At 36.2% G+C, this 23689-nt stretch overlaps 1 protein-coding gene across 1 annotated transcript in view; it reads right to left on the bottom strand.

Annotated features, from left to right (window-relative positions):
• The window catches only part of LOC124266065 (adhesion G protein-coupled receptor L3-like), an 83533-nt gene that overhangs the window by 21688 nt on the left and 38156 nt on the right, over positions 1-23689 (bottom strand). Inside the window, exons 2-6 of the mRNA XM_046700884.1 lie at positions 13521-13689; positions 8279-8501; positions 3826-3932; positions 1379-1463; positions 596-738 (exon numbers count right to left, since the gene is read on the bottom strand). Of these exons, the coding sequence (XP_046556840.1) occupies positions 596-738; positions 1379-1463; positions 3826-3932; positions 8279-8501; positions 13521-13590 (628 nt within the window). The 5' untranslated portion in view covers positions 13591-13689. The remainder of the gene's footprint in view (positions 1-595; positions 739-1378; positions 1464-3825; positions 3933-8278; positions 8502-13520; positions 13690-23689) is intronic.

A 23689-nucleotide genomic window follows, 5' to 3' on the forward strand; every position in this document is an offset into this window, starting at 1 on the left:
GTTAAAGTGTAAGAGTTGTAATCATCTCAGTACTAAGAGAACTTTATGAAACAGGGCTTATTTTGTCATATATAATGATGACTTGAATATACAATGATGATAAATTTAATTAAAAAACATTTATTCAACTGAGGTGGAATTATGACGCTATGACCTTTCTGACAGTGTTTCTAAATTTGGAATGTCTTTAGTTATACTTAATTATACCTGTTGGAACTGGGTATCATGATGTTATTATATTGGTATGTAAATGTGCCACATTCAGATGAAAAAACAAACACAAGGGTTAACGTGTTAACAACTACACACAGTGATTAGTGGGTTTGTGTCATTAACAAGACAAACATTTTATGACATGCAAGTTCAGGGCTCATTAGTACAAAAGAAGGTTTGCACATAGCATAATTATCGCCTTGTTCCACTAGACAATAGACTGGTGACATGCTTTGTTAGGGCTGGTAAAAGAAAGATTATCTGCCCTTACTATGCATAGTCATTAAAAACTTGTCTCACCCACACAGAGAAAACACCTCAAACTTACTAGGTAGAACCACAGACGATGTTTGCTGGGTGGGGGATTGGGTGGGGGATTAGGTGGAGGAGAGGTAGAGGAGATAGAGGACATGGGGGGTGGGAGGTGGGTAGTAGTAGGAGTAGGGGTAGTGGATGGAGTTGTCGTTGGAGTGGTTGTTGTGGGGATGGGGGTGGTAGTAGTAGTAGTTGTTGTTGTGGTAGTCGCTGAAAAAGGTTGCCAGATATACTTATAATCTCATTATTTTTCATAAAACCAAATAAAAGTATAAAAAAGTTGCCATAAAATTTCCTTAGATAAAAAAACTATAAAAAGGATGAGAAAGGTTTCCAGATTTTCCATTTTTTGCATTAAAACACAAAACTATCACAATCCTTTTCATTACACATCTTCAAAGAAGCTAGTAACTACAATGACTCCAATTTCCAAATAAGCTGGTTGAAATTAACTACTTGATAAATAAAATAAATTCAAACAAATCTTAGTCTTCAGTATTCATTTAAAACATTGTTTACACGATTATTTGAAAACAAATACATATAAGAGCAATATATTTGACTTTCAAATTACAAAATCATCTAGAACCTCTGCTTCAGCTGATATGAGTCAAGAAAAAACACAAAGTTGTGAAAAGAAAACAACTTTCTCAGTCCAGCTTTGACAGCTTGTTTATTTCACACCATCAATCAAGTTGATAGATGTTAAAACACACATAGAACCATGCAAATCCTCACTTCATCGACATACATGTCAAGGTAACTATTATCAGTTTCAAGCATGTAAATGCTAAAGTGATGTACTTTTCGTGACCTTGTTAACCCTTAAGGTAACATCTGTCATACTTACTGCTGGGCTCTGTGGGTATTGTACTTTGCGTTGTAGTAGATGTTGTTGCAGACGTAGGAGGAGAAGGGGTTTTTTGGAGTATCAACTGAAATAGCAGGAAAACAAAAGGCATGCCAGCATGCTCTAAAACTCAACAGAAGAAACAAAATGTCTCATTCAAAAGATTAGCATCATAGAGTCTTTTAATCAAATGTCTCATTCAAAAGATTAGCATCATAGCGTCTTATAATGAAATGTCTCATTCAAAAGATTAGCATTGTACAGACTAAAAATTAAACATATCATTCAAAAGACTGGCATTATACAGTCTTGAAATGAAATATCTCATTGCAAAGATTATCACAGTCTTGTAATGAAATATCTCATTCAAAAGACTGGCATAATGCTATCTTACAATGAAATATCTCACTTACAAGATTGCCAGAAAAAGATGTATGTAATAAAAATTCTCACTGATAATATCTTCTTTCATATCAATGTCATTTGTTTTTGATGAATGATATTTCAATTGAACATCGACTTAAACAACATCGAATAAATAAAATGTTTGTATTACATGGTAAAAAATACAATTGCCATATGTGTGAATAATATTTCTTGTGTACATCCATAGTTATTTACCATCGTAACAAAGTAGGAACTAATTAACAGACAAATTTAACAATTTGTGAATCAAATTTCAGAAATCATTCCTCAAATAATAAGTTTGTATGAAAACATAACTTCGTCGATATCGTAATACTGACATATTTCCAAATCATGATTCACAACATGTTAAACAGGTCCATTGCCTACCAAGGGAGATAACTCCTCAGACCATAGATGTTATCTGCATTCCATGTTGACAGAACTGACACTATCTAATCTACGGTTGTCATCATTCTCATGTCATCTACTTCATTCCAGTGTACAGCAACATGCTAAAATGCACGCAAAATGCAAACCTACATCCTCGTTTGAGAAAGGTGTACTGCAGTGGTTCACCCTGTTTCCCCTATATGCATATGGTGCAAACATTTGCCTGATCTATCCTCCTTATCAGGTCACCTAAGAAATTACCTACCTGGATCGCAATATTAGTGTAATGTGCCCAATAACTGATGACTACAGGCATTATGCCACCATCGGCTACTACTTTAGTTATTGTGTGGTATTCAGATAAAGACTGATTTTACTTTCCAAAGAACTATTTGTAAATTTGTATTTTTTGTCAAAAGACCTTTTTCAAAAGCCTGTCATTGAGTAAATTTTTAATTAAGCCATATCACCTTTAAACTTCCTTTTAATAAAAACAAAAATCGTGTTTCATCCATAAGATTGTGGGACTATTTATTCAGGGTTTTTTCGGCATTCAGGATTAACATTAAAAGCAGTAAAGGGTCAGATTTGAATCGATTCCGAAAGCCATGTTCTGATAGGGACAATATTCACCTCAGCCCCAAATGATGGACAATTTTTTTTTAACATCTGCATTGTTTGTTTGATGTTAAACCCACCAAACCTCATTTAATTACACCCATGTTCTAAGGGAACTGAATACTTAACAGAGACTGGTTCTTGGTTGTAATTGCACTGAATCACCTTTAAAATTCTTGGCAAGTTTATTTAAAGATGAATTAAAGTTTAGCCAAAGCCAGGATACAAATGCCTTTTTATTAACCTACTGGCACTAGGACTGGTAATCCTTCAACATTTTAACCACATCAAACAACCAAAAATTTAAAAATAAAATGAAATCGGACTGCAAGCCTTTAAAGAGGGCTGCAGTTAGATGGACCTAAAAAATGTCTTTTATATTTCTGTCCTGTCAGGTTCAGGTTCATTTCAGTTTGGGTGTATCTGTCTCTAAAGCCTCATTTGTTAAGTCCTCTACAGTACTGACATCTAACAGGTTTTCCCATTGACACAGACGTCAGTCAACGTCAGGGGAGTCTACAAACGTGTAGATCTGCTTCCAAACATCACGTAATACCAGTGAGTTTTTTTGGTCAGATTTCAAAACAGGTAATTTATTTACCTTTTTTATTTTAGTATTGCCACAATGAATATACCCCTGTGACCTCTTATGAGTGAGTGAGTTTAGTGTTACGCCGCACTCAGCAATATTCCAGCTATATGGCGGGTGACCTCTTATGATAATATACACCTGTGATGTCTTATGATAATATACATCTGTGACCTCTAATAATTTTTACCTGTGATGTCTTGATGTATACCTGTGTCTTCTAATGATAATATTCACCTGTGATGTCTTTATAATATACACCTGTGAAGTCTAATGACAATATTCACCAGTAATGTCTTATGATAATATACACCTGTGATGTCTAATGATAATATATGCTTGTGATGTATAATGATAATATACACCTGTGATGTCTAATGATAATATATGCCTGTGACATCTAATGATAATATTACACCTGTGATGTCTAATCATTACTTACCTGGTTGACAGTAGTATTTCACCTCTGCGTATTTACTAGTATCAGGGCATGGGTCCCCGAAAACATGATTATTGGCCATCATTTCACACTCCTGTCTCCCATCACACCTACAGCAAGAAAATGCACATGCAGTTAAAGAAGCACTATGGCATGACGATGGGTAAGTTCAATACATTAGTTCAAATACATACTTAAATATACCCCTGTGACCTCTAATGATAATGACATTAAAGTGCAGCAAAAAGAGAATACACCACTTGAGATTTGGAGGTGGTCTAGACAATCGACTGTTCTCTTACCATTCTGAATTAAAGCTTAAGATCTGATAGATGTACATGTTGTAGCTAATTTTATATAGTTCTGATACCTCCAGTGTATTATGGTTATTCCTAATAAATATTATTGTTACCAGTATCTCCACAAAACCTTTAATTGTCAGTTTCAAAAGTATGATAAGTTAAAATCAAAACTGTGGATCCTTTTATTAAGTGCGAATATTCATATTGTTCCTTAAAAGGAAACTGTATGTCCTTAGTGAAACGATATAGTAATAAACAAATAACTGCTTGACAAGTGAAACTATACACAGTCAACAAATACAATAACATATCCTTCTTGTGAAGGCAAACTAAATTATTTATTACATCAGAAGAAATTTGAAAGTGTGTATTCCTAATTAAATGAAATTACATAAACATGTTATCAGGTTTCTGATAATTTATGCAAAGATTTCTAAGAGCCCTGAAAACTGTTAATATTGTTAAGAACCTAGAAATTTAAAAGAAAAAAGGGAAACAAAAAATTGGAACAGGAATGCTTCAAGTACTTAAAAAAACATGAAATTCTAATCACAGTGGGGTAAGTTCATGCCCACTATTTTGTAAACATTTATTTCAACAACTGACAGTGTGATTGTTAAACTGTCATCATATCCCTTCTCACTCAACATAATGTTTGTCAGTACCTAACACAGGACAGCATTCAGTGACAGCTATTTCCAACATGCTAGTATATATGCAGCTATTTGTGTGAGTCACTTCACTATCCGTGTTTATAGAAGGTTGAAATTAACATGATTAACACTGAAACAGACATGACTTGGTATCAAACAGAGAGAAATATACATACACAAGTGGTTGTCAACTGTCTACCGCTAACGGTTAGAACACCAGACATATAGGCTTGCCTGCTCATGCAAAAAGCAGTTTTTCATGGCAGTACTCATGTTAACATTCATTTTACTAAATTTGTTAGCATTTTACAATTCTGTGGAATTCTAGTCAATAAGTGTTTCTTGATTACATTGAATATTAAACATTTGCTGATCAAATGGCAGAGTATATTTATTTATAAGAAAGACATGAAAATAATATTCCTGTTATTTAAAGTCCCTTTGAAAGTGTATTGGAATTTGAATATGGAAGATATTGCCATATAAAATGTGAGCTATAATTCCACGGAGATGTATCTGAGTGACATTTAACACTAACTGAGTCTATGATACACGTAACATACAGTCATACAGTCACATCTCCACATCTCTCACCCAGTGTACCAGCACAGGCCCATTCGAGAGTATGTGAGTGTTTCATTGCAGAGGTCATCAAAATGTGAATCCTGCGCCAATATGACACTTCGGCTTCCTGTTACATCTACGCAGTACAACAAATACTGTGTCATATGTTTGTTTAAATGATATTATATGATTTCTGTATTTTCTAGAGTTTAGCACCCACATATTTTTCTAACACAGCTGTGTAAATAAGGATGTAGATAACGCACACCTATACTGAGTTCTCATGTTTTTCCCCAACACAAAGGCATTAGGTCTAGGTTTGTTAGTATGCTGTTTTACGCCCCACTCAGCAGTATTCCAACTATATGACGGCGGCCTGTAAATAATCGAGTCTGGACCAGACAATCCAGGGCTTAACAGCATTTTCCTACAATCGCCAACGGCTGAAGGGATGGTATAAATCCAGCTAGGGTCCATGCAGGTAGCAAAGGTACTGTAAGTCCCCATGGTCACTAGTATGGTGATCTACCTTTGGTTGTTGGCGATATATAGCCCATTTTTAATTGTATTGTCCTAATTTAAAATCCTGTTTTTAGAGATAGATAGTAGTTTGGTTTTTTGTGTCTGTGATATTTAGTTGGTTTTGCTGTCCTCCGTTGACAGGCTTTTAGTGATTTACATGCATTTATGATGAAGTTAAAAACTAGTTTTAGTCACGATATGGCTGAAATAATGCCAATGTGACTTTACATTTTAACCCACCCACTCACTCCTAGTGCATATTTATGTTTGTTCTTAAAGTCTGCAATAGTCTCTCATAACCCTAAACGGGTGGCTCGCCTTTATTCTGTATTATAGCTAATACATGTTCTGTATTTTACAAGTGAGGTGAGACTCAAATAAATAATCTGTCTGTCTGTGCATCCCCCTCCGTTATAACGGAATTGGCAATGACATGTGTGGCGATCAAAGTTCACGGATATCAAACACATCAGAAGAAAGAACACTTCTCTAGTCTGAAATCTGTCAGCAATAATTTGTTTATGAAGGGGATAAATATTAACATTTCATGAGGCAAATATGATTCATATCGAACTTCAGTGTCTTAAATCTTTACATATGATTTCATCCTCATCCTTAAATTAATATAAAAATGTCCATTCCATAGAGATTTTACACCATATATACCTACAAGACAAAAATGAACATAAAGTGGGAGAGTGAGTGAGTGAACGTCAGCATCGTCAGCAATTGTGGCTACATCACGGTGGTCTGAAAATTATTCCCAATGTCCATCCTCCACATTGTCCAAGCCTAATGACCAAATAAAGTAGGCCTTCATTTTAAACACTCAGTGATCATAAGTTGGCTCTCTTATAACTGGCCTGGGAAGGTATTCAGCTCCTATATACCTGGACGGTTAAAGATAGATATCAATGTGGTTGAACATGTTTACCGAAGTGTGACATTAATGGTTCCAGATACCATCATATATGTGTCACAATACTAGGACGTCACCAGGGCGTACAGATTTGCACAACAATAATCTGTGTACTTGATTATCTCTTTCAGCATACATCACACAAGATAAGCCAGTGAGTGAGTGAGGGAATAAAGCATAACATCATCTTTCATCTTGGGGTGGTGGGGGCTGTCTTGTAGTTGAGCCATTGCCAAGCCATTGGTTCGATTCCAAACATGTTTATGCAATGTCTGAAACCCATTTCTGGTGCCCCCTGTTGTAATGTTGCTGGAATATTGTTGCAAAATATGATCCAAAAACCATACTCACTCACACTCATACACCTGTCCTACTTATCTCAATGAGCAGAGCTACAGATAACTATTTGTGTCACTGAGTAATGTAGTCGCTTGTGTTCATCTCAATTGGGTATCCTAATTCTCCTTTGGGTAACCAAATTCATTGTACCCAGCTCACTCAAACTCAGTTGGGTATTTTGCCATTTTCCATTAATTGTAAAAATAAAATAAAGTTTAAATGTTGGTTTATGTGTTTGTTTCATATATTTGATCTGTAATATGAAAAACGATAAGATAGACTGCAAGTTGCCAAGTTCAGGTGCTGAAATAGAACCTCTCAATATACCTCAGTTATTTTATCTCATTTTGTTTGTACGCATGTAAGATAAAATATATTGAGTATTTACAAAAATTTAAGCGTACTTGTACGCAATAGGCTTAATAGGAATTGTTTTTCACATAAATATTTGCGTAATTTACGCAGATACGCAGCTTATCTGTACCTCTGATGAGTGAATGAAGGTTGCTTTATCAAAACCACAGCCTTATCACAGCAGTTTGTCAATGATCAGCCTTGATGATGAATTACCAGCTGATATCATGGAAAGATCCCGGCAATAATCACCAGGCTCCCATCTTTTGGCTAGCTCTTACAATATGCGAGGTGTCGTGAAAACCTATTGATTCTGACACAGAATACCCACAACGACTTATAATCATTGGGAAAACATATAGCTTCAGGCTCTATTCCTGAAACTGTAGCAGGAATAATTTGTTGTTAAATTCCACAATATTCCAGCTAAACATCAGTGGACTGGAAATAACTGAGTCTGGACCAGATAATCCAGTGATTGACACCAATGCACCGATCTATGCAACTGGGATAGGATGCCATTCATGAACCAAATCAGCAAGTCCGTCCACCCAATCGCAGTTAATAAGTCGTCTCTTACAAGGAATGATTTGTTATCACCTTTATGATATTTATTACCAACAATTCACGAGTGACAAAGGACAACGTGAATGTTCGCAAATGAATATTTTCCCTTAACATCCAAAACCCAAGCCCTCAATCTTAAGAACCCTGTCTAGAGCTGAATCTCACACCACCACTTTCCTGATTGTGTTAAGAACACAAATTGATCAATTATTTCTTGTTAAAAGAATTAGTCTCACCTCTCTGACACAACCCTGAATGACAGAACGGAGATGCACTGAACGTTCCAGCCTTCTGTAATGCCGAACTTGTTGCAGACGGAGATGCTGTAGCGGCCGTAGTTGGCCAGCATGATGCGGATGACCTCGTTCTCTTCGCACACAACATGCAGCTTGCCGTTCTCACATGCGTACGTGGTCTTCCATTCCGTCCGTGGTGGGAGGCGACCACCAAAGAAAGAACCTGCAAGAAGACATTTGTTGAAAAGTTTCATATGAAGATACACCTCCACATGGTACCACTGGGTTGTGGATAGGAAAAATAGCTAACAGCAGACATTATGGAAATGGTATTTAGCAGACATTATGGAAATGGTATTTAGTAGATAGATAGATAGATAGATAGATAGATAGATAGATAGATAGATAGATAGATAGTGAGTGAGTGAGTGAGTGAGTGAGTGAGTGAGTGAGTGAGTGAGTGAGTGAGTGAGTGAGTGAGTGAGTGAGTGAGTGAGTGTCAGACAAATTAACAGGATACGACATATACAATCAAAACAAGATACAATGAATACAATGAACCAATGTGCCGAGCCTGATCACCAAATCCACTTTTCCAACTTTTCCAACAAGCCTAGGTTACGGGAAGCCACACTCCCACCTTTGATTTACCATGACAATACAAGTAGGCACAGAAATCAGGTCCTGCCTTTACTTTACACAGTGAGCAAAGAGAAAATTCAACGAAAACTAATTTCTTACTTTACACCCTAGAAAGAGGAATCATCATAGAGCCAGTAAGCTGCGTATTTGCGTATAATACGCAATAGAAAAGATGAAATATGCAAGAAAACTAAATTCCAGCATATGAAAAAACACTAAATATTTACATTTACGCTATGTCAAAATAACAAAGCGTACTTACCCAACACATAAACATCATGTTGCGTATCATATCAATTCAAGCCAATAGAACTCAAGTTTTGCCATCTCTAAATATTCGCGATTAAATGAATCTTGAATAATTCTAAACGCAATTAAAATGTGCAACGCAGATTGAATACCAATCATGGTTTGTTAACCCTTCACTAATAGCCATCTTGGTATCTTGTTTTCCAACAAAACAGATGTAGACTAAGGCACTTATTATTTCTTACAGCACAAGTGGATAAAACTGTAGTAGCTATTACCTATTATTTAGCAGGAGGATTTGGTTTTATTTTATTTTATAATAAAAAAATGTCGCACCTCTTTTACTTATTTGAAATGAATACCGGGATTTTAAAAAGATGGTGGGTATGTAAAAGTATAGATACCCTCTTGAAATTGGAAACACCCACTTAGTCTCAAAAGAATGGGTATCATACCCACATGGCCAGAAGCTTTTCTGCTGCTCTGAATCGTAAAACTTAAAATGATTTCGGAAAACTTCAATAGTGGAATTCTTAACAAGAGAACATGTTATATTTTCTTCATATGGCTTAAGTAGGAAACATGGTAATTTTGTTGGAAATTGATTCTGACGCCAACCCACATTTAATACTGTAATACCATCAGTGGACAGGAACTACAATTACACAAAGGGAGATAACTTCAGCTGCTGAAGTTTGTTGCTGTTGGGGGAACAATCAAGTGCCATTCTTCCAAGATGTAATGCCAAGTCGTCTGACAAGTTGACAGTAAAAAGAAATTTAGAAGACAAGATCAGCTTAAGTCCTAAAAAAGAAAATCATTTTCATAGATCTAGGACTCGCAGAGGACAGTCACATGACTCTAATGTCATTCAGAACATGCTCAACCATGTTCAGGATCCTCATAAACATTCTGGGGGATCCATTAATGTTCCTGGCAAGATTTAATGGATTGAGAAGCAGGTTAGATATCTGACCCATAACAGGCACAGAGAGGAGAGGCTGGGAGGGTTTGAGGTCACCTTAACCATTCTGGAAGCAATATGCTACAAGGGATTAACAATTTGTGACAATGTCAGGCATCAGACCCTCATCACTACACTCAAACACATTGGCAACTTGGCTATGCAATAATATCAATGGCATAGTGAGGGTTTATGATACAAACAAACTATTTACTTCAAATTCTTGTTGTCAATTAGTCTGAATGGTATAGTTCTCATCTATACTACACAAAAGAGTTAAGGATCAACTAAATCTTTACTATTAGTATAATTTATCTGTCTGGCCAAGACTGATGGAGTCAGTAATGGGAAATAATTCTGTTATCCTTATTTTCTTTTGAGAGGCATAAATTTCTGTAGGTTTTCAAGAGAGTGAGTGAGTTTAATTTTACGCCGCTTTTAGCAATATTCCAGCAATATCATGGCGGGGGGACACCAGAAATGAGCTTCACTCATTGTGCCCTTGTTTGGAATCGAACCCGGGCCTTGGTGTGATGAGCGAAAGCTTTAACCACTAGACTACCCTACCGCCCCTTTTCAAGAGAGAATATCTTCAACCCTAATCATGAATTAATAAACTGAAATGGAAGTAGCTTTTAGCAATCACACCCTTACTTTCCAAAAAAATAAATATGCACAACTGTTTTCTTCATAAACACGACAGTATCTGATGTATCTGCCTTATCACCAGCATATTTATCTATTTATCATACACATTCCCCCATTTCACTGTATAACAACAGTTGCTTAAATGATAAAACTAAAAAGTATCTGACACACAAATCAAAACTCTAAAATTTCAAAATTTCATATTTCAAAACAAAATATTGAACTCAAGAGCTACCATGCTACTACTGGAACATCTAGTTTTCAGATCAAGAGTGAAAAAAAACTCTCTCTGATAATACCACATTTGGCTAATTATGATTCTTTAAGAAAAAATCCTCTGGCAATTTTATGTGACGAATCCTGTAATTTCATCCTAATTTAACATTTTCTTGATTCATCAAAATCCAAATTATTAGCGATATTCCCTCCTGGTCTCTGCATCAGATGGCAATTCCAAGATTCCGTGCCAGAAAAAAAGTTCCTCCCTCTCTTCTAGCATCAAATTATAAAATCAATAAATATGCTGAGATAATGAGATCACTTGGTGACTTCAAGTGTGATAACTTGCTCTACTTTAGACCTACTTCTATCAATCTTAAACCAAAGAGCATAGGAAGGACCCTGCAGCTATGTGTAAATGTTTATAAATAAAACATTTATCAAGCAGTGTTTTGGTTCACTCTGGTGGCCTTTTCCAGTTTTTGTATATGCTGCGATCTCATACATGTTTTGCACAAAACAGGCTAATTTTTAAGAGAGCATTTCTTTAATTAAGTGCAACATGGTTAGATATATGTGAAGTTATCATGTCAGATTTTGGTGGTTGAAGGACTTTTACAATTTCTGTAGGAGAGTTACTGGAGTGTAATATTGTTAATTATGTTCTTTTTGGGAAGTATTGAAAAATACATTCTTGTCACAATGTTACGAATATGAGTTCCATGTAAATAGAAAACATATTTGAAAATTTGAATAAACAAAGATCCCAATCTGGTTAGAAGCATGGGAATTATTAGCTCTCATCAAAAAGCCTCTCAACAATGTACAAACACGTTTAATTCTAAAACATCTTTAAATAAATAATTAGGCCAGCCTTATTGCATTTTACAATCTAATTTAATCAAGTGTCTCATATATCAAAGTCTGTTTAAACAAATAACATCTAAATACATGGAAATTTCAGCTTAGAGTCAATACGAATATTCAAACATTTGAAAAATAAGATCAAATGGATTTCAATTAAATTCCAAATTAAAAGACCCAAACAAATGAAAAACAACATAATCTTGTTACTTTGGAAAATTCTTCAAATAAAGGATTACAATCATAAAACTGTCTAAGATCACAAGACAAAAGTACCAATTTACATGTGACAGAACTAATTTGCTTCAGGTGAATTTTTTGTGTTTCCAACCCTCGACTCTGCAAACTGCTAAAGCCACCTCAGATATATCTTTGGTAGTTATAATCCTTGATCTTAGACTCCCGATATGTTTAGCCATTTTTTTCAAGGTCACAGGAATTGGTTTATGAAGTTAGCATTTATTGTTATGCTCAGATGGTTTGCATCAGACATTTGTAAGATATCTACTTGGAATCCTAACAACTTAATTTCCCCTTGTAAACAGGCAGGAGGGAGGTGTTTTCAGAGACAATAGGTTTCTTTGTATATCCAAGCTAAGTGTGTGAGAAACGTGGGAAAACAAAGTGATATATAGATCAGTAGCTGTGTAAGTGAAACTGAGAGTTGTATATATCACAGTATTTTCATAACACCTTTTCAATACTAATAGGAAATTTTTTAGGGAATTTTTAAGCTGTTACAAGAATGTTGTGCAATTGTTTGTCAGAAATTAATTTTGTTAGATATTTTTGTATAATGACAAGTTTGTTTCATTCAAAGTTCATTTCTTGGGTAGGTTTTAGAATTATTTGGGAGGAATGATCAAGACTTTATACATAACACAATCTGATGTTCACTATGTCAAATGCATTTATACTTTTATTCTTTAAATGACTGCTTAGGGACCATTCATAATTTATGGCTAGGAGGTGGTGATGATTGGTGGGGTGGGGGTGGTATTATGCTTAAACAATATTGGAGAGGGGGTCATTGATTTTGTACATGAAATGCAGGGGGAGGGGTCACTTACTTTGTACATTTTACATTTACTACATGCTCCATAAAATCATCATCACCCCCTGGCCATAAATTATGAACGGTCCCTTATATCATAAAAAATATGAAAATCTTTTATCAGTAACCATTTTTAGCTAGACATTATTAGTTAAAAGGCTTGAAACTAATATAGGCAAAGATTAAGATAAGTGACATTAGTACTGTGATGTTGAAATCAAACTAGTGGTCGATATCATGAGTAGCAGTGGCACCTGTCAGGATACACAAACACACTCATCCCAGTTCTCTGATGAACTCAATACACACTTGGCCACCACAATGGGCACTTCATTCTTATTTTTATCATCACTTAATCCGTCATTTTAACCACAAGGAATATTTTCTTTGGACCAACACTGCCCTTATTCAAAATTAATCAATCGGAAGAGTTATCATATTGCCTTCTTTTCAGTGCCACCTCTCGTTCCACATGAACAAAGTCTTTGAAAACTCTCCACAATACTGGGGGGATTACCTATTGTTACACACAGTGAAAAAATGTTAAACATGTTCTTGGAAAGGTTTCAGTGGATCTCTGCCTTACAATAAAAGACACATACCTGGCACAGCAGCTGTCAGCTGACAGTTGATCACGACGATGATGACAAGTAGCTGCAAGTTTCTCCCCATCCCCCTGACTTGACCACACCCAATGTCCAGTATAAACAGGGTCCACTATAGCTGGGTGTCCATGCTACTGCCAGGCCAGGTCAGGCCTGCAATCACCACCTGAAATGTACATGTGCATACTAGTTACACCTGCAATCACCACCTGAAATGTACATGTGTATACTAGTTACACCTGCAATAACCACCTGGAATGTACATGTGCATACTAGTTACACCTGCAATCACCACCTGGAATGTACATGTGCATACTAGTTACACCTGCAATCACCACCTGAAATGTACATGTGCATACTAGTTACACCTGCAATCACCACCTGAAACGTACATGTACATACTAGTTACACCTGCAATCACCACCTGAAACGTACATGTGCATACTAGTTACACCTGCAATCACCACCTGGAATGTACATGTGCATACTAGTTACACCTGCAATCACCACCTGGAATGTACATGTGCATACTAGTTACACCTGCAATCACCACCTGGAATGTACATGTGCATACTAGTTACACCTGCAATAACCACCTGGAATGTACATGTGCATACTAGTTACACCTGCAATAACCACCTGAAACATACATGTGCACACTGAAAATGAGCATACAACTTAGTCAACAGTCATAAATTTCAGCATCAGAAGTGTAAGAGATTGTTATTCATATTGCACGTCAACATGCTCATGTAAACTGTCATGTCAACATCAACAAACAAACAACAACCTCATAAATCATGTCTTTTAATGTTAAAAAACTATGCTTAACTGGATATAGTGTATTTAAGGACGTAGTTATCTTAGAAACATAAAATATACACCAACCATTGGTTACTTGAGAACACACATCATGTCTCAATTGTCAGGCAGTTGCTTGTTTCAACCCGAAGCCATATGATAAATTTCATGGTCTCTGTTTCAACAAACTAAATCAGTTTTATAAAAAAAAATACTTTAACCCAATTTACAACATTCATATCCTTTTGCAAGAATCTGAAGCAGGTGAAGTTAGTAGGCAGTGTGTCATCGAAATGAAACATGACTTTAAGTGTTCAAGCAAAATGATGCATCATGACATCAACTGCTTGAATCGTGGATACAGGATTCAATATCATCTGAACATGAGGATCCTTACAATCAGCTTTATCAAATTTGACATTTTGAATAAAACAGCTCAAGTTTAGACATAAACATGAAACACATTTAAGTATATCTAAACCTCTTTGTCTTTTCCAGAAAACCAGCATCTAAAGGCCATCTTATTGTCTTTTAACAGCATGGGTGATCACATGCTTCCCATTGTGTTAACACCTGTGTGTTGACAGGCTGACATAACGAGATGTACACACCTGGTAATTAGCACTCAGTGGGTGAGTTGAATGTCGAAAAATATAACACATACATGTGCATTTTAAACATTTGTTTAAACATTTCACACATATAAATTATTAATTTGCAATCAAAGAACTAACATTATTTACTTGGTTTAATAACCATCAAAATTATATTTCCCAAGTTCTATTCATATAATTATTTTATTGAAAGTGTACCTTAAATACGAATATATATAAATAATGTGCTGTAAATTAATAATATGGGTTTATCCCAATTATTTGTTTTGATCCCTCGGTGTCAAAAATGCACTTTTCACCCCTCTCACCTACTCCACCTTGCCACTGACATCTATGTCCGACCTGTGACCTTTCTCCCTTCCCATCTGAAAGTTCCCAACTTCCCAGACATACACTACATCAGCAGGCTACCCCTCTTTGTCCCTCACATCAAACTACATATCCAAAAACATAATACAAGCAAAATCGTGCAAGGAAAAAATGTACAAGCTGCAATTGACATAACTTGGAAAGAAATGTACGAGATATGTCTACCATCCCCACACATAAAAACATACCTTACATACGTGCTTCATCATTGTCCGTATCAAGAATGTAAAACCTTTTACGAAATGTCACTATCAGCAGTCAAGGCTTCTAGCACACTTTGAAGATTAGGATTTCATCGCTGACCACTAACATCCCCGAGACAGACCGAAACTCATGCCTCAGCTGTACGGATCTGGTCAGTGTAAACAATAGTCAACATGTCCAAGGTGAATTTCAGCTGATCTGGACCTTACTGCAAGCTTTGGGATCAATATCGTTTCTGATAATGGTGCCATGTGGCCAACTAGGCTGAACACGTTTCTCAGATAGCAAACTTCCAGCCTCTTGTAGAAGACTGGCGCTGCTGTTGGAGACTTTGGAAGAGGTGATTTCTCCCAATACTTTACGCAGAATATTTAAATTTCTATTAAGTTATACATCTAGGACTTAGTATTACCATTAAAAGAATGTATTTCTAAATTAATTCTTTTTATAAAAGTGTGTATTTCTCTGCTATAGTTATAGACATCCATGCAGCAAGGTTGCCATTATTCTAATACAGAGTAAGAAATAGTGTCCACTTATGTCAGCTGAACCCTCAGTTACATAGCAGTAGAGTGTGTTCATATAAGAAGGGATTTAAAAAGTTTCGATTTAAAATTAAACAAATCAATTTACTCTTCCCATTTCAGCAAAGCAACTCTGTACCTATTTGACAAGATTCAATGTTTAAACTTAAATTGATTATCAATACAGCTAACACTTCTTTCCTTAAGCATAATCGTATGTCAATGTTCTAATAAATCCTGGAAGTTAAACTGCTTGCCTGATTCTATTACAAGCGTTGCAACACCGATCCATTAATAAATATATGTCCATATAAAGGATATTGAAAGGTTTAGAGATAATTTCAGCCAACATTACAACTCTGTTAGTTTAAATTTGATTTATAGCAGTAGTGGAGTTCAATATTTTGACACGGAATTTGTCATGCCAGAATGCCACTCATGTAAGATAATCACACACACACACTCCCCCTCACATTCTCATTAACACATTTCCCCCCTACTTAGACAGAGAAATTAACCCCTGACATTTTACTGGCATCATCAGATGGGTGTACAACCTGGGCAGTAATAGTGCATCTAACTGAGAGAACAGTACCACTGTGAATGGTTTACATTTCATTCATACAATGGTATTTATATTTATATATATACAAAAACAAAACAATAACTGATTATCATGATTATCAATTGTAAAATATCAACTGTCAGCCTTAACAGTATGTAACCGTCTAAATTCAACAATAATCTTATCGGGAGTAAAAGTAGATAACTGTGATTCTTCTGTCCTCTCATACATTTGTCTTAAAAATACTTTAAACAATAACTTGTGTACACATAAAACAACTTCACAAGTAGTTGTTAATCGTTTTCAGCAAAATATCACTGACAGGTCTCCACAAAATGTTCTCCAGTCAACTGTTTAACTGATATTTACCGATATAGGATACAAAAACTGTTAACATGTACATCAACAAAGACATGACATAAATATTACCTTCAGAACATGTAAATCCATTCCCTCCCACTGACAAAGAACTTCTCAGAGTACGAGCCCTAACAGCCCACCCTCTGCAAAAAAAAGTCTTGTTTTGATTAGCACGTTTCCTCCCACTAGATATCATTCCGATTGGCCACCATTTGCTGCATGTCGACCCACCTGTCTCCCATAAAGTCAGGAGGCTGTGTAGGTCAGTCCTCAAAACAATAGCGCCAGGCAGAGACGATAGACAGACAAAAATTGCAGCTCCACATCAGCGAAGCTCATTACAAGTTGGCGTACACCAGGGCTGCATATTCCCTCCAGTCATATTTACATGTGTCTCATACAAGTTGCTCATTACTGGCATAACTCAGTTGGGAGACTGGGTGCTTCTACTCTTCAGCCAGGACATGTATACTCGTGCTGTTTTTTTATGTCATAGCAATCTTTTGTGATACATGTTGTTTTAGAAATTTAAATACCAATTGAAATACCAGTATTTAAGCTGAGCAATAATGATATCCTTTTTCATTTGCTATTTTGGTTATCTTGATCTTGCACAAGTACTTACATAAATGTTTTATTATTGATAACATTCATCAGAGCATCCTCAATACTTCATTTTCATTTGTTTGAAATTCGAAGGCAGGAATTTATGGACGTCAACTTCTAGTCTTGGTATTTCATTCACCTGATGAAGGAGTAAGAATATACTCTGAAACATCATGACCCTCAAAATAAAGAGGCTGACATCCATAAATTCTCTCCTTTATGTGTATCACTTCTGAATGACGTTCAAAGACTCTGTTATAAATTTGTTTCATTTTTATGGAATAGAGCATAATTTTGTAGCTCATGTTCAAATGATGATCAGGAGAATGTGACACTAGAGCCTGTTAACCATATCCACGCTATATACTGGATTTCATCTTCTAATCAATTAATGTCAACATGCCTGACTGTAACTCATTAGAAGACATTCATAATCAAACTTTTAATTCAGATTTCAATATTGGCATGTGTCAGCATTTCTCTCATATCAAGTAACAACATGTAATGGCGGAGTCCTCATTAGTCATTTGACAATAGGGGATTAGGATTACATAAGATTGAAGAAAACCATTGCCACTCACAAATTGTTATGCACTTGTACTGATGAAATCTGGGTTTACATAATGATGGGATTGATTGATCTTGGATCTGACAAGAGCTTGTTAACTACAGTAATCAGGCCACTGGTCATATTGTCTTGTCATGTTACAATTATGGGAACATCAATAATAAGATTGGAGCCAGTGCATCACCCGGCCTCACACACACATGGTTGATCAGATAAAACAAAAGATTCTTCAAATATTTCTGTTTTGTTCTTATAAGGTATTATTTAATACACATGTCTTGGTTTTTACCAACTCTTAAGCAGATCCTGGGTGGAAATATGAACATGCCTTTGAATATATTTTAAGTGAGTCAGTGAGAATGAATTGAGTTCAACACAAACTTGTTTGAAGATATCACGCACAAAACTAAACAGAGCACATTAATATGGCTTCAGTGACTCATCCATCATTCCTTACAAGCATGCCTTCCAACATTAAGTCTATTATTACTAAATGCACAAGTTAAAGGGAAGGGAATCTTCAAAGGATTAAACAAATTTCTTAACCCAACACATCCAGCATCTGGATATAAACCAAAGAGTGAGTGAGTGAGTGAGTGAGTGAGTGAGTGAGTGAGTGAGTGAGTGAGTGAGTGAGTGAGTGAGTGAGTGAGTGAGTGAGTGAGTGAGTGAGTGAGGTTTTACACCACATTTAGCAATATTCCAGCAATATCACGGCGGGGATGGGCTTCACATTGTGCCCATGTGGGAAATCGAACCTGGGCCTTCAGTGTGACGAGCAAACGCCCCAAACCAGAGAAAGACTGGATGCGAGTGACTATTAACCTATACATCCAAAACATCACCCAGCGACACAGCTGAGTATATATACAACACTATGCCACCGGATATGTCAGTGCGTACATTGCAACTGACATAAGTATTTTTTACATCCTACATAACTCAACACGTGCAATTGACTTATGCACATTTCATATACTACATATCTCAACACCTGCAATGTCCCATCATCGTGTTTTCCCAGTTCACAAATGACGAGATGGAAATGTGTTTCATTATCATACTGCTCATGGAGTCTACAGTCTTAGGAGACTATGCCAAAAAAACCATGCTTTCCTTGCCGTAGATCAATATTATTTTCTAATCAATAGCATAGTAGGATAACTACAGACGAGGAAAGTAGTAAGCTGATGATGGTTAACTCAGGACGACAATGACAGCAATGCTTGTCTTGTTGATGGTAACACTTGGACAAATCAGAGATACAAATAGACGGCTAAATGACAGTCGTGTTTCTTTAGCAGCAAAGCTGGGATGGATGGACTTGTAAGTTTCGTACAGCATCATGATGGTTGCGATAAAATAATGGCAATATTCACGTCAGTACCTCTTTCAGTACACAAAACATACGATAAATCTCTTGCCAGCTGCACATCTATGAAAAAATCTGGAATTTGTTAGAAATCCTGAATCCTATTTACAAGAAAACTGGGAAACATCCAGAAAAATATATTTGCAGAAATTATAAGTTACATATTTTGCACCTCAAGATTGCAAAAAAACAAGCATATGCACCAAACTGAGTAGTTATTTGTGAGTGAGTGAGTATGGTTTTATGTCACTTTTAGCAATATTCCAGCAAATAACATAGTGAGAGACACAAGAAATGGGCTTCATACATTGTAACCATGTGGGGAATCTGAACCCGGGTCTTGAACATGACAAACAAATACTTTTAGTCCCATTTACCATTTATGTCATCAAGTGTTAATATTAAAATTTAAGTAGAGCTTAACAGAACAAATGATTTTAGTTTCAACTTTTGAACTGAACATAGAAGTACAGAGTCACGTCAGAAAAAACAGTTTGACAGAATCCTTCAATCACCAAACATATTTGTAGATATTTATCACAGGAAATATTGAGCAGATTAGTTTACTATGCACATGCTATTTCCTTCTGTAATTCTTTAGTAAGCATCATGCTATTGATCACTGGATTGTCTTGTCCAGACTCGATTATTTACAGACTGCCACCATATAACTGGAATATTGCTGAGTGCTGTGTTAAATTACAAACTAATCCACAACCAACCAACTTATAGCAAATAATCAATTCATAAATAAATTAAATCGGAGTAGAAAACAATATGGAAATATATTGTGACTTTACTGAGATATGTAGGTCTTAGATGTTAAAATTGTTTTTGCTCAAATTCAACCCTTTTGATATCACATGGATACTTTACATACAAGTTTCACTGAACATTCCAGTTAACAGATTTGATCTCCACATTGAGAATGATTGCTAAAATCGTCAAGTGGTCATGTAGAAAAAAACAATACTGTAACATTTTTGTAAAGTGTCGCAAATATTTTCAAAAACCAAAACATGTTATTTATCCGGCAGGCAGTAATGTGGAATATATTAGCAAGTGAAATATGCCGATTTGCTAGATTGACACTTATGGCTGGACCCTGAAACTTGGCAAAAACCTCCACGGTCCCTAAAGCTTGCTAGTGCACGTTGCACGGATTGGTTCCGACTGGCAAACTGCATGCGAAACATGTGGCCCCCAAATCAAACACAATAGTGTTGAGATGTCTACCATATGCAAGACTACCACCATTTGCCACAGTCCCCAATGCCAAGTTCGAAGGTCAAGAAAACACTGCCGAGTGTTGTGATTAAAGCACCATCACTGACAAGTACCCTAATCAAATGGTGTGGCAACAGCAGAGAACTCACACAGTCTCGACTTGCAGGTAATTGTATTTTGTAAGGTTATCAGATTGGAAATATTGAATGTTTAAACAAGAACACAACGGAAGTGGTTTTATCAAAGAATGGATCTCCAAATGAAGTTATATTATCTTTGGGGAAAAGACATTCAAATGGTTATAGAAAAACACTGCGTAAGTAAAAGGTAAAATGTAGTTGCCATGGAAACAGCAGTGTTTCTATTTTGCAGAAGGGAACTATTTTGTGATAATTTAATCCATATATAAGACAATACCAGACTTCTTGAACAAAGTTCCACTTCTACCAACTATCCATTCTCTTAGGTACAGGTCATATTCTTACACCAGTCTGCAACAACACAGCCATATCCAATGGATGGTAAATAACCAAGTGTGGAAGAGACAGAAAAACTAGTGATTGATTGAATGAACAATGAAACCACACCAGGAGTCATGTGACACTTTGTAACATCCATATCAACCGGGGATTTGTAGGAAGCAGCGGAATCTGTTCTTACCCGAAATCAACTCCTCTGAGTTCATTAATATGAGTGAGTGAGTGAGTGAGTATGGTTTTATGCTTCTTTTAGCAATATTCAAGCAATATCACAGCGGGGGACACTAGAAATGGGCTTCACACATTGTACCCATGTGGGGCTTCAAACCTGGGTCTTCGGCGTGATGAGCAGACGCTTTAACCACTAGGCTACTCCCTGCCCCCTCCTTAATATGAAGCAATTGTGGGTGGATGTGCAACCCAAAAATTAATATTAACAGATTTCATTATCTACCAATATCAAATCGTAAAGATCTGGGTTAGGATTGGTCTTCAGTAACCCATGCTTGTTGTAAGAGGCGACTAACGGGATCGAGTGGTCAGACTCGCCGACATTTTGACACATTTCATTATATCCCGATGCTCATGATGTTGATCACACGATTGTTTATCCAGATTTGATTATTTACAGACAACATCTAGCTGGAATATTGCTGAATGCAGCATTTAACCAAATATCAAAATTGTACTTGCATAGTCAACTGCTCTGTTAATCCGAAACTTAGTGCCAGATGAGTTTACAAGAACATTAAACTATCATAACAGCATCAGCAAGCTTGAAACTTATGTTAATGATTCACACACAGCAAGTGGTACTACTTTCCAACTACTCACTGTAGTTTATAGAATCTACTCTTGAAGACAATCATGTGTTGAACTTCTCATTGAAAATCAATCACCATGTGTGATATGTTGGAAAGAATGGCAGGTTGTTTCTTTGATACCGCCTGTACAAAGCCGAGACAACCGGCCCCCTCTCAGTGAAAGAAAAACAGGGAATCATGGGTATTTTCAAAGCTGGGATTTAACAATTAGCACATGGGAGGCATGTGAAAATTGTATCTCCAAACTTTCATGAAATGTCGACTGGAAGTTATTTTAAAAGAAACGAGGCTGTCTTCCATTTCAGACATCTGTTACTTCCTTCCAAACAAGTTTCTCATGGAGGACATTGTATCATCACAAAATCAATACTCATTCAGGATCATAGTTTCAGTTTAATATCTCTGTTGTCAATTTCTTTCTTCTATCATGTCAATTTCACGTGCCTATCAAGAACATTCCTCTTAAAATGTCAATTTCTTGCTCAGATCTCATGAAATTCATGACAAGTGCTGAAAGACATCTACCAATTCAATGCAATGGGTTTTTTATAAAAAGTTGAAACATTTAAAGATTTTTCAAAGAAGAGAAATTAGTCTTGGAGTTTAAATCCGCAAAAGAACAACCATAGTAATCCGCATGATAATGGTGTAAGAATCTTGCATGATAATGGTGTAAGAATCTCGCATGATAATGGTGTAAGAATCTACACTGAAACGTCATTCTATGCAATAAACAAGTAGTTGAAGTCATATGCTTCATTATCAACCCAAATAAGGCCAGACCAATTTTATTTCTTGTTTTATGGATTTTTGTCCTCAGAAAACCTAAAGGCAGGAGGAAAAAAAAATCAAAATCAAAATCAACAGTCAAACTAATATTCCCTTTAAATACTAATTCTACCATGGCTACGTGAAATGCTCGAATTTGATTGGTCAATCCATAAAATCAGACGGTATCAATTTGGATTGAAAATGCGTCTGATTTCACGGCGCTTCACTGCGCATGTATAGAACACTGCCGTACTACTTCAGCTTGGCCACCAACATGACTAATATCAACACAACAGACGTGATGGAAATGCTGATGATGAAACATTTATTAAAACTCGAAAAATACAATTATACGATTTCTCCTCCACAATTATTAGGGGACCTCACTATCATAATTATTACCTTCTATTATAAAAATATTCAAACTCAATTACAATACACAGCCCCAAACATAAACAAACAATATCTAACACATAAATCAGAAAACCTTGTAAAAATACATCCCTATCTATCCCTATTGATAGCGGGCAAAAGCGTTTGTGAACATTTACCTACCTGGTAAATGGTATATTTGTTTCTGTTTAGAATGGAAAATTCGCAAGATAACGGTCAGGCGAAACACAAAATTTGCCACTCATGCTCCATCATGTCCCGTTGCATCGTTCAATATGTCAAAAACTGAACCATGAGAATTCAGCTCTCTGCCACCTTCCCTGGAGGCTGTCACTGCTATGTTCGTACACTTTGAAAAGCTTGGCCACAATCAAGTCCCAAATGATGAGAACAATATTCCAAGGAATCCCAAGTTAGTCGCATGTACACAAAGCAGCACTGTCACTCTTCCTTGCATGCCGGGGTGGAGGCACGTACATGAAATCATGA

Source organism: Haliotis rubra, unplaced genomic scaffold, assembly GCF_003918875.1.
Source record: "Haliotis rubra isolate DU_JTF1 unplaced genomic scaffold, ASM391887v1 Scf10, whole genome shotgun sequence".
Lineage (NCBI taxonomy): Eukaryota > Metazoa > Mollusca > Gastropoda > Lepetellida > Haliotidae > Haliotis > Haliotis rubra.